The sequence below is a fragment of the Cetorhinus maximus genome, chromosome 19, assembly GCF_964194155.1.
Source record: "Cetorhinus maximus chromosome 19, sCetMax3.hap1.1, whole genome shotgun sequence".
Classification (NCBI taxonomy): Eukaryota; Metazoa; Chordata; class Chondrichthyes; order Lamniformes; family Cetorhinidae; genus Cetorhinus; species Cetorhinus maximus.
The window spans coordinates 50,369,376-50,382,433 of record NC_135897.1 but is presented as its reverse complement, the minus strand read 5'-3'; the positions used below and the strand labels follow the sequence as shown (position 1 = coordinate 50,382,433).

General features: G+C 40.1%; 1 protein-coding gene across 6 annotated transcripts in view; it reads right to left on the bottom strand.

Moving 5' to 3' along the window:
• Positions 1 to 13,058, bottom strand: part of naaladl2 (N-acetylated alpha-linked acidic dipeptidase like 2) — a 955,971-nt gene that overhangs the window by 829,248 nt on the left and 113,665 nt on the right. For 4 of the 6 annotated variants that reach the window (XM_078563827.1, XM_078563828.1, XM_078563830.1 and 1 more), the window contains one exon: positions 8,215 to 8,295. The exons of the other annotated variants lie outside the window; for them this stretch is intronic. In XM_078563827.1, coding sequence (XP_078419953.1) covers positions 8,215 to 8,230 — 16 coding nt within the window. In that variant the 5' untranslated portion in view covers positions 8,231 to 8,295. The remainder of the gene's footprint in view (positions 1 to 8,214; positions 8,296 to 13,058) is intronic. 6 annotated transcript variants of the gene reach the window in all.

Below are 13,058 nucleotides of genomic sequence, written 5' to 3'. Positions count from 1 at the left end.
AAGCGGTATGTGTGCAGTTTGCACAAATTATTTCCAAGTTCTTTCCACATATTGACCCATGCTGCAAATCTGGAAACAGAATAGATACCTTTGCTTGTTCAGTGGTTCCAGTAAGAGAATGTTACATCTCAGGTTCCAGGGTAAACACAATTACCAAAATAGGCTGAAAATTGTTTGTTGCTTTCTGAAATTTAGGGTATTAAATTGATGGCCTTGATCATTTGCATTTTAATCACCTTTGTTTCACAGCATTTTTATAAGCTTGGGTTTTTAGGGCATTATATTCACAGAACATTTAAATACAACTCTTTTCTAAATCCATCCATTGAAATATGGTCAAAAATTCCAAAATTCAACAACCAACTTGCCAAAAAAAAGTCAAAATTTATCAACATTTTAAAATATAAAACTTCCTCCATGAAAGGAAAAGCAAGACCCATTTATATTCAGTGTAAGGTTATATTTGTCAACTGGAAACCATTACAAATTTAACAACGTACATCAGGACGGAGCTCCAAACAAAGGTAGCGTTTCCTTTATTTTCTGGTTCCCACATGCAGAAAATATGATAAAGTTTTCATATTATTCATTGCCTTAAACCAAATGCCCCATCCCCCTTCTCACTTAGTACCTTTTGAGCTTCAGCTCCTCCTGTTTAAGATAGCAAGCCTAGTTCTAGTAGTATCCAGTGGACTATAAAAGGCAGGAAGATCGTCTTTTTCCAGACGCCCTGCATTTCAAATAGAATGACAATTTTTTGCTGAAATCAGGATGACAACTGAACAGAAGACTGGATCTAATTGACAAAATGTAGTAATACAAAGGTTAATTGGGTTGTTTGAACACTGGTGAAAGCTTGCCGGTTTGAGACAATCAGCCCCCATATGCATTTTGTGTACTAATACACGATAAGAAATGGATTGGATTTACGAAAGAAAACACAAATATCACCATAGTCCTTTCACTATGAGCTTTGGATATCTGCAACCCACAGTGTTATTCTTCATGCTCTAGCGAGTCAGCAGCTAGACTCTGGTGCATCAAAACCGATAGCATACTGCCTGCACTAATTAATTCCTTCACTTGTAGCTCTATAATGAAGCTCTTTGGGAATCGAGAGATTAAGGGGGAAAATGTTGAGCTATGTCTCTGTGAGGACAAAAGATGTGAAAGCAATCGTACTAAAAGCAAGTTTCAATCCTGTTTTTTCTCCCCGTTCTTAGCAGTATTGACTCAATAACCAGTTATTCTGAATGTTCTTTTCAGCTCTCAACATACTTACATTTCATAACTGTGGCATTTGACATTTATCAACTGTTATCAATATGAGCTGCAACCTTACCGATACACTAAATATTAAAGAATTTTCTGATAGCAAGACAGAAAACATTCTGTACTGCAAAGTTTTCTTGGAAGCTGCATACCATTTTTATTCTATTCACAGGCTACCTTATGGTCAAAAAACAAATACTTAACATTTTGAACACCACCATACAATCCGAATCTTGGGGCAGAAGAAAAGCAAGAGACTTAGCTGCAAAAATAATCGCTCAAACCACTGTGACAATAGGCAAGAAATTGCTTTTGAGGGACAGGAGAAAAGTAGCAAGGAAGCAGGATCAGTAAAGGCCATTCCAGAGTATGGGGCCAAAATTCAATAGTTCAATTTTATCAGTTGGCAAATCAAATCAGCAGATAGCTTTAAAAAAAACATTGGATATTACTGCATTATATGCTACTGAAAAGCACTTGCTCACAAGTAGTTTATAGATTTACAAATTGCATCCAAAATCAGCAAGTTTTACTCAGAATGGCAAACAATAAAAATAGAGAACATTGCAGGTAATAGCTCCTTGCTAACTCATACATCCAAGCAGGGAAGATTTCCTTTGTAACAAAAACAAAAATACCTGGAAAAACTCAGCAGGTCTGACAGCATCTGCGGAGAGGAACACAGTTAACGTTTTGAGTCCGTATGACTCTTCAACGGACTCAAAACGTTAACTGTGTTCCTCTCCGCAGATGCTGTCAGACCTGCTGAGATTTTCCAGGTATTTTTGTTTTTGTTTTGGTTTTCCAGCATCCGCAGTTTTTTTGCTTTTATCTTAAGATTTTCTTTGTGTTGTAAAACTATTATCAAGTTCTTTATAAAGATATTTATAATTTCACTACATAGTTTTCACTCTTTTTAAATAATAATGCTGAAGTTCTAAATGCTTATTTTCCATTTTTTCTGGTATTTGTGAATCATACAGTGGTGTTTCTTTCTCCCAAGCACATCAAAATGGTATACAATGAGGGTTATTCATCAGTCAGTTTACTGGTGAAAAATATCTCAGAAGGTTAGCCAAGAGTGCTGTTTATAAACTCAAATCTATTGACTAACCTCAGAAGACAAAAATAGGTGACTTATCATGGACATATGCTACAGATGAGTAAATGGTTGAGCAGTTCAGATTGTTACCAGTTACACATAATCAAGTGGTCACAATCCTAAATGCTGATTGAAAGTATCCTAGACAAACCGTATTTAGACAAATCAAACACTGCCTGTCAACTGATTTACTAGATAGCTCACCTTCAGTTAGAATACTCATACACAAATTCACAAATTATATGCAGAGCTCTAAATGCAACGCACCCAAGAAAAAATGAAACTTTATAATTGCAGAGAGAAAATGATATTTGTAAGCAATTTTAGACAGAAGAAAAATCTCATATTTGGCATCATGGCCAGTTATAAAATACAACACAATGATTTAAAAATCTTACTTACCCAATGTTTAGTTATTGGAATACATTTGTGAATATTTTGAGGAACCACAAAATTACGAGTTCAAACTGAATCAGACAGAAGATTACGTACAATAATTTCAGGCCAGGAACTAAACATGTTGGATGAATGCAAGGCTTAGGGCACCAATTCATAAATCTCAGTACAATTAAGTATCTCCCATTGTGTATTCCCACAAAAAGTAGTGACAAGCTGTGAAAACTTTTATGTAAACTCTAGACGGTTGATCTTGATACAACATTATTCAAGAGTCAACAGAGAATGCAGGATTTTAAATCCTAAAAGGGTTTTAAAAATATTACACCAGCATCAAAAGACAAACCTTCTTAATTTAACACTGTAAATTTTTAAGTTAAAAGTCTTTTCCAGGTGTTGAGAGTTTACCCTGAAGGGAATCATATAACAACTGGCCCTTTACCTTCAATAGCTCTGTGAGGTTCCACCTTTAGGGTCTTAGGTTTGGGTCAAACAATGGTCAGTTCTAGCAGGCTAAAAAATGAAGTTTTGATTCAATCAATAAATAGGGTTCCAATTCTCCCTTCTGCTTTGCTTTTATACATAACTCTCTGAATTAGAGGAAATGGAACTACATGAACATTTAGGAAATTCTATTCCAGAAAATAAATAGACCAATGACTGGCTCACTTCCGGCAACAAAATATTGGCAGCCATTTATTCGAAAAGGGGATCATATGACCTATTCCCCAGTAACCCACAGTTGACAGCAACATGGAGTATTTCAAGCTGGACATTTTCAATTTGTATTTTCAATGCGTATTTTCACATTGACCCTAAGGTGACACTTCCCTATTTATGTGACACACCACTGTGATTATGTTGGACAAAACTCCCAACTTCCACTGTATTAATTTCCTATTACCTAGGCCAATGACACAACTCAAGGTTGGAGTTTTTTGGCATGCCATTTCCAGGTGGTTGCATCTGTCCATCATCCTAATGGTGAAGTTGCTCATGGGAGACAGCCAGCTGGCAGGAAACAACTGAATACCCCATTCATACAATAAAAGCAACCTCCTCTCAGCCATATGACTTCATTACTTCAAAACTTGAATTCAGAGAAAACTATTCCAAAATCATCACATCTTCATATTTATGTTTAAGTGAGATAAAATGCAACAGGTACCATAAATATATAAGAGAAACTAAACAGTTACGAAAGCTGGATTTCAGATGTCCAGCGTTTAAAAAAAACATTTGGCCAAAATTAATTGTAAGATCTCACAACTACATAGAGTAAAATAACAAGGCAGGAATCAAGATATAGTGCCAGCCATGGGTCAGCGGTGATACTCTCAGCTCTGATGCAGAAGATCATGATTTCAAACCCCACTACAGAAACTTGGGTACATATCAAGGCTGAGATCTCAGTACAGTGCTGAGGGAGTGCTGCACTGTCAGAAGTGGCATCTTTGAAATTATATATTAAATAAGGCCCTCTCTTGTACACATAAAAGATTGTGTACCACTATTTGAAGAGCAGCACTTCACTCTGCCTAATCAACATCACTGAAAGAAATTATCTGACCATTTATCCAATTGCTGATTTGGGACCTTGTAGTGTACAAATTCCAGCTACATTTGCCATTACAACAGCGATTAAAGATACTTAATTGTGAATTGTTTTAGGATATTTTGAGATCATGAAAGGCACTATATAAATGAAAATTACTTATTTTTTCTAAAGATCAGGAAATTACTTCCTTCACGTATTACTTTTCCCTCTAGTGACAGAATAGTAAATAAAAAGGACATTGATAATAAGGTGCGTTTGTGTTGAGTCACCCTGAATTAACAAATGTCTTGACTTAACCTCGGATACAGTTCAAGTTAAAAGTATCACTAAATGTTTAAAGTAGTTACTTTTATCATTACTAGGATAGAACAGGTCCTAACCTAAAGGTAGATAGCATTTTTTTATTACTTGAGTCACGGCATTGAACATTTGGAATCCTGAAATATTTTATAAATTAAACTAATTACAAAACAGAATTTGTGTTTCTTTGCACTTAATGTTATTTCCTAATTCATACTGTTCTAACACAGTAAATTTGATTCTGCGGGCCCTCAAAGTAAATAATCAGTTCCATACTGGAGGAATTTGTTAACCAAGTAGCTTTCCTGTAGAAGTGTTAATCAAGATGCAGATTAATACAAACTTCACCTAATTCTTTCCATTCCTTTACCAGGTTTGATATTCAACCTGATGATGACAAGTTTACTTAGTCACAGACAGGGACTATACAGTATTTTAGCATAATTATAACCACACAAGCCCCTTGCAGCAATTATATGAAAAGTATATAGGTGTTGCTGGTCTTTGTTGAACAAGTAAACATAAGAACATAAGAAATAGGAGCAGGAGTAGAGCCTACTGCATCTACCATTCAATGCAATCACGGCTGATCTTTTGCCTCAACTGCACTTTTCCAGCCCCAGCATCTAAAGCAGCACATAAAAGGGTAAAAGAAAGGGGAAAGACAAGCCAAGCAAGTTAACTATGTGGACTACTTTCTTGAACTATCAGCACAGCTATACGAATGGGTCACCTGAATAGCCAGAAGGCTGCTGATTAATACATGGTGGTAGGTAAAACAAAAATTGGTATAACGAATTACATTAAATCGATCATGTGAAATAGAATGAAGGGATTAACTCTAACAAAATCAGTCTACAACTGATGTAAATAACTAAACAAGTAGCTAATTGATGCTACAAACATATTGCCCTAGGAAATTATAGTATTTATTAATAAATAGATCAGGCTTCATTTTTGATCTTGGTCAGGACTTCTATTGTAAGCTATTCAGGGATATCCTCCCCCAAGCAACATGATCGGCAAGATGGTGATCTCCGTTAAATAGATCCAACCACAGATATAAATGGGCTTGATCTTACATCAACACAGTTGGACCTGTCCTCAAGGAAACTAACACACAGACAGCAGGTGAGGCTATGAAGTATCTCATTCTGGCTCTGTGACTGGTTGATTACTAGGGCAAAAATAGAACTGAATCACTTCATAGATTTTTTGTCAAGTTAACAGAAAATTATAGCATAACAACTTACTTTACATTTGTACCTTAGAGATTTTTTTTGAAAAAAAGAGATGCTGTGTATTCTGATTCTCAATTCAATGGCTGCCTTATTTGGAAGACATAGGCCCAGACTTCCAGTCTCCAGATCATTGGAGACCAGACACATGGCCCAAAACATGCAACAGAACCCTATGGAAGTTCCAAAGCGCTGACATCTGTTGGAACTGCCTGAAAAGTTTGAACTTCTTAAGAACAATTCCCCTGCTCCCTGGGTCCCTCCGAAAATGTCCCCATCACTGAGTTACAATCGGAGACTTTGACCAGTTCTACGGTACTTACCTGGATTGTTACGCAGGAAATGTGAGACAAAAAACTCCTAGTCTAACTCTTGGATAACTAAAGAACTGACTCACCAATAATTCACACTGACCACCTCTGCAACTCCCCCTTGAATCCGTGACTGCCCCCCTCCAACCATGCCCAACTCACATACACACTCACCCACCTACCCACCTGCCACCCTATGTACCTGCCACCATACCCACCTGCCACCTCACCCACCCACTACCTCACCCACCTGCCACCTCACCCACCCACTACCTCACCCACCTGCCACCTCACATACTTGCCACCCTACCCACCTGCCACCTCACCCACCTGCCATCCTACCCACCTGCCACATTACTTACCTGCCAACTCAACCACCTGCCACCTCACCCACCTGCCATCTCACCCACCTGCCATCTCACTTACCTACCATCTCACTTACCTGCCATCTCACTTACCTGCCATCTCACTTACCTGCCATCTCACTTACCTGCCATCTCACTTACCTGCCATCTCACTTACCTGCCACTCTACCCACCTGCCACCTCACCCACCTGCCACCTCACCCACCTGCCACCTCACCCACCTGCCACCTCACCCACCTGCCACCTCACCCACATACCACCTCACCCACATACCACCTCACTCACCTGCCACCTTACCCACATACCACCTCACTCACCTGCCACCCTACCCACTTACCTCACCCGCCCTATCCACTCACCTCAACTACCCACCCATCCTACTGCTCTACCCATTCACTCCTGTATCCACCCACCCATTCATCCCTTCACTAACATTCACACTGGACATTTAAACTTACCATATGGCAGCTATTGTCATAAAAAGGGGGCATGTCTGGTCTTCCCCCTAAAGCTACAGTGCTACAATGGAGTTCTCCGATGGAAGTTGCAGTCTGCATTTCTAGAGAAGCCGAGCTCAGAAGACCAGCAAGAAATGTGGAGCAGCGTCAAGGTGTGGAAAAGTCCAAGCAGAGCAACAATCCGATGGTGATTGCCTCTTCGCAGAAGATCCAGGCCATAACAATTTTCCCCTTGCACAGACATGCAAAGTATACACATTTATGTTCTCCAAAAAAAAACCTTGAATTGCAAGAATTAACCCGTCCTTCAGTGTCACAATGTTTAAATGCTCTTTGCCACTTCTGACTGCACCTAAATTGGAATCCGTGGGTACACCAAATGCCTGGTTCCAGCATTTATGAATCGGTTATCTTAATTATTACATTCAAAATTGTTATTGACACACCAGGGAATGGACGCCATGGAGCCAATTTACTTCTGAGTAATGCCCCAGTTTTGCTGAAGTTTCTTTTCGTGGTTGACACACATTTCCTGGGAAACCCAGCATGGGCAAGAAGCTTTTGCTTGAAGCAAGCATGATCATTTAAATTGGATATAAGTGATAGGGAAGTAACATTATAATTAAATCTTTATCGCCTGATGGGGCTGAAAGCCGGCCAGATACCCTGGGAATAGGATACCCATGACACTACAAAGCTGCGCCTTCAAATCAGAAAAGAAGGAAACATCAACGTCCTGGGACCTCAGATAAGTTTTAACAAAAATACATATTGCAGCAGTGTTGTACCATTGGAAGGTCAGTCACTTCTGTAGCCAGCAAACCTAAACTTTGTCAGAGTTTGTACTGCCACTGTCCTTTACAACTTGCAGAATCACACAACTTCCCTACTCCTTAATGTGAGCCAGTGTGGACTTCCAAGCTGCAGGCCTGTCCAGTATTTATCCAACACACGAGCTAACCCCAGAAATACTGACAGGCTCAGCTAAGTTTGAATTGAGGTCACACAAAATGCACCTGACTTAACAGTAACCAAAGAGTGAGTAAGAAAATTGCAAATAGCTCATTTTCATACATGCGAACCATTAGCATTTTAAGCTGATTGTCAGTGTTTCGATTTGTGCTAGTATTTCACAAAACAGTCCTCAAATACAAATGTAAGGTCTTTTATCTGTATGCAAAAATGCAACACGTAATAAATTAGAAAGAACTTACAATTATATTCCACCATTCACATCCTTAGGATCTCCCAAAGTGCTTCAAAGTCAATGAATTACTGTTGAAGTGTAGTCACCACTGTAATGTAAGCAAATGTAATAGTCAATTTGTGCACAGCAAGGCTCCACAAAAAGCAATTAAATAAGTGATAAGATAATCTGTTTCTGGTGCTCTTCGTGGAGGGATAAATTTTGGACAAGATTCCAACAGGATACCATGTTCCCCTATAAATAATACCATTGGATTTTTTGCATCCAGGCTGCCAGTTAATGTCTCAGTCAAAAGATAATACCTCCAACAGTGCAGCACTCCTTCAATACTGCACTGAAATGTCAGTCTACATAACATGCTCAACTCTCCAGAATTTGGCTTTAACCTATAACTTTCTAACTCAAAGGTGAGAGTGCACTCACTGAGTCAATGCTAACTAGTGTACAGTTTAATGATGCATAAAAATAATTTTTTTTGGTTTACTCAAAATGGATAATCCATTGACAAATTTTCTTCTGTATTTCTTCCTTCTGAAATGACATATTATAACTTATATCTTCTCTGTTATTCTCACTTTATAAGAGCTAGGATGATTATACTGGCAAGTCGGCAAACCAGCTTGTGAGTAATGCTCCCAACACCATAGTGACATTGACAGTCAAGACCCACAATCTTTTTTCTCCTACAACCAAACTGCACACAAAGTCCCACAAATAGCAATGGGTAAACTGGCCAGATAATCAGTTTTCTGGTGGTGTTGACAAGGACACTCGGGAAGAACATGCTTGCTCTTCTTTGAACAGAGTCATGGATCTCTATTTGAACAGGCAAACAGGATTCTCCATTTAACATGCTATCCAAAGGACAATGCAGCTGTGCAGCACTGATATGCCAGTGTAGGTTATGGGCTCAAATCCTGATGTGGGGCTGGAATCCATGATGGTTTCGTACAGAGTAACAGAGCTTCATTAGTCATGAGCCCAAATATTCAGCTTATTTTAGTAAACTTGATAATAGTGAAGAACTTTATGTTTTGCATCTGAAAGTTCCCTGGTTATGAAACATTTTATACACGTGGTTCTAAATGAATACTTTGTGTCGGTGTTCACAAGTGAGATGGACAACGTGGGTATGGAAATCAGGCAGAAGGACTGTGATATAATTAAAGAAATTAGCATAGAAAGGGAGAAGGTTCTAAGTGGTCTTACAGGCTTAAAAGTAGATAAATCTCAAGGCCCGGATGAAATGTATCCCAGGCTGTTGAGTGAGGCAAGAGAGGAGACAGCAGGGGCGCAGGCAATAATTTTCAATACCTTTTTGGCCGCAGGAGAGGTGCCAGAGGACTGGAGGACAGCCAATGTGGTACCGTTATTCAAGAAGGGAGGAAGGGATAAACCAGGGAACTACAGGCCAATCAGTCTAACCTCAGTGCTGGGGAAACTATTGGAAGCAATTCTGAGGGACAGAATTAATCTACACTTGGAGAGGCAGGGATTAATCAAGGACAGTCAGCGTGGTTTTGAAAGGGGAGGTCATGTCTGACCAATGTGATTGAATTTTTCGAAGAGATGACCAGGTGTGTAGATGAGGGCACTGCATTTGACGTAGTCTACTTGGACTTCAGCAAGGCTTTTGATAAGGTCCCGCATGGGAGACTGATAACGAAGGTAAGAGCCCATGGGATCCAAGGCAATTTGGTAAATTGGATCCAGAATTGGCTGAGTGGCAGGAAGCAGAGGGTGATGGTCGAAGGGTGTTTTTGTGACTGGATACCTGTGTCCAGTGGGATCGGTGTTGGGTCCCTTGCTATTTGTGGTATATATAAACAATTTAGACTTGAATGTAGGAGGGTTGATCAGTAAGTTTGCGGATGACATGAAAATTGGTGGGGTGGTAAATAGTGAGGGGGATAGCCTTAGATTACAGGAGGATATAGACGGGCTGGTCAGATGGGTTGATCAGTGGCAAATGGAATTTAATCCGGATAAGTGTGAGGTGATGAACTTGGGCAGGACAAACAAGGCACAGGAATACACAATGAATGGTAGGACCCTGGGATGCACCGAAGATTAGAGGGACCTTGGTGTGCATGTCCATTGGTCCCTTAAGGCGGTGAGGCAGGTAGATAAGGTGGTTAAGAAGGCATATGGGATACTTGCGTTTATTAGCTGAGGCATAGAATATAAGAGCCAGGTGGTTATGCTGGAACAGTATAAAATGCTGATTAGACCACAGCGAGAGTATTGCGTGCAATTCTGGAATCTGCATTATAGGAAGGATGTGATTGTACTAGAGAGAGTGCAGAGGAGATTTACCAGGATGTTGCCTGGGCTGGAGAGTTTTAGTTATGAGGAGAGATTGGATAGACTGGGGTTATTTTCACTGGAGCAGGAGATTGAGGGGGGACATGATTGAGGTGTATAAAATTATGAGGGGCATAGATAGGGTAGACAGGAAGGAACTTTTCCCCTTGGTGGAGGGATTGATATCCAGGGGGCAGGAGGTTTAGAGGGGATGTGAGGAGGAATTTTTTTCACCCAGAAGATGGTGGGAATCTGGAACTCACTGTCTGAAAGGGTGGTAGAGGCAGAAACCCTCATAACATTTAAGAAGTATTTGGATGTGCACTTGCGATGCCATGGCATACAAGGCTGTGGGCCTAGTGCTGGAAAATAGGATTAGAATAGTCAGGTACTTGCTTGACCGGCGCAGACTCGATGGGCCAAACGGCCTTTTTCTGTGCTGTAGACCTCCATGACTCTATGACTCCACGTGGAGAAAAAGAGCAATGTTACGATGGCTAACTGGGAATGTGTACAGCAGGAGGGGGGCAGAATTCAGAGGCAGGCTCTCTGTAAACATGAATTACAAGAGCCTTCAGAACATGAATTTTTGAAAGATGTCCTATTCCAAAGTACCATGTGCGGTTGTTCTTACCCAACTAATTCTCAGATTTGTCAATGTTCGTGAATATTATACTTATGCCTTTCTTTTCAGTCTTTATTGTCTAATCTTTGTGAGCCCCGAGCTGTGATCATATACTAAATGGTTAGCATGTCAAGAGATAATTGTACTCCTTGAACAAGTGACAGAGATAATTTACTTTTTTCCCCAATTGAAAAAGTGAAAAAATCAAAAAAGCAACCTTTTTTATGACATGATTTGGGTTTCTGGGAGAATCCAATAAGAGACACTCACTTACAACCCATTCAAATCATTAGACCACACCTCAGGTACTGCAAGTTGTTCTGGATACCACATCTTAGGAAGGATACATTGGCCTTAGGGGAGTGGATTATAGATTTACTAGAATGATGCCTGGACTTCAAGGATTAAGCTTCAAGGAGAACTTAAACAAACAAGGGTTTTGTTTCCTGGAATTTCGAAGGTTAAGAGGTGATTTAATCAAGTTTTCAAATATTAAGCGGAACAGATAGGGTAGATTGGGAGAAGGTATTTCCACTGAGTGGAGAGTCTAGGGACATAGTCTAACAATTAGAGCCATACCTTTCAGGAACAAAATTAGGAAACACTTTTTGACCCAAGTGTGATAGAAGTTTGGAACTCTCTTCCGCAAATGGCAATTGATGAGAGATCAATTACTAATTTTAAAACAGAGATTGATAAGTTTTTGTTAAGTTAAGGGATATGGGGCAAAGGTGGGTAAATGGAGTTAGGTCTCAGATCAACCTCAATGAATGGCAGAACAGGCTCGAGGGGCTCCTGTTCCCATGGGCAGAATTTTACGAGTCGGCGAGCAGGGGCGAGGCCCGCTTGCCGATGCGTAAAATGACGCTCAGTGTCGTCGGGGGGAACTCCCAACGTCACCGCGCCTGATTTAAATTTTCAGGAAGGCAGGAGCGCAGCAAAATCAGCTTTGCGCCCGCCAACCTGTCAATGGCCAATTGAGGCCATTGACAGGGTCAATGAAGTAACTGAGGGACCTGCCCGTCCAACCTTAAGGTTGGCGGGCAGGCCAGGAGCCCCGGCGGGAACTAGAAAAAACAGGAAACCTCATCCACGGGCGGGATGAGGTTTCATAGGCTTTAAAACATTTTAATAAAGATTTTGTAAAAATTATGGACATGTCCCAACTCATGTGACACTGTCACATGAGGGGACATGTAAGGGAAATTTTAATTTTCTATTTTTGCCTTTTTTACATTTACAGACCATCTCCCTGAGGCTGCACTTAGCCTCAGGGAGATGAGTGCACATGCACGAAAGAGCGCACTCTCAATTTTGGGATCCCCCCCCCCCACCCCCCGCACAGGAAACACATAGCGCTTCCGTGTGGACGTCTTGCTGGGCGACATAAAATGACGGTCTGCCTCCGATCGGGGGCACCAATTGGAAGCGCACCTGTACGCGCCCGCCCATTAACTCCCCCCCCAATGGGGAAAATTCAGCCCCATGTTCCTAATATTTTCACCTAAAGTAATTGCAATTTTGAATAATTAAATATTCTTCATACAGTAAAAAATAAATAAAACATTCATCGAGAAAGTTAGAAGCTTTTTTAAAAAGTGTAAGCCTTCACATTTCATATATTGATTGCTCATTTTAGTGAATTTCAATGCATGTAGTTTTGTCAAGCCTTAATAGAATATAATTCATACAAAAATTCATATACTTTACTTGCTTTAATAAACCCTCAAATAAGTACTATAACAAAGATTAAAATACATTTCTTTTACTGTAAAATATCACAATACGTCTGCCTTGTGAATGTTTAGTAATGAGAATGCATTCATGCATTGTGCTCCACGAAATCTGTCCCATAGGAACAAATGGATTAATTCGAAAGAATTTTCTAAGATTACATTTAGTTATCTCAACGCTTAAGCTTC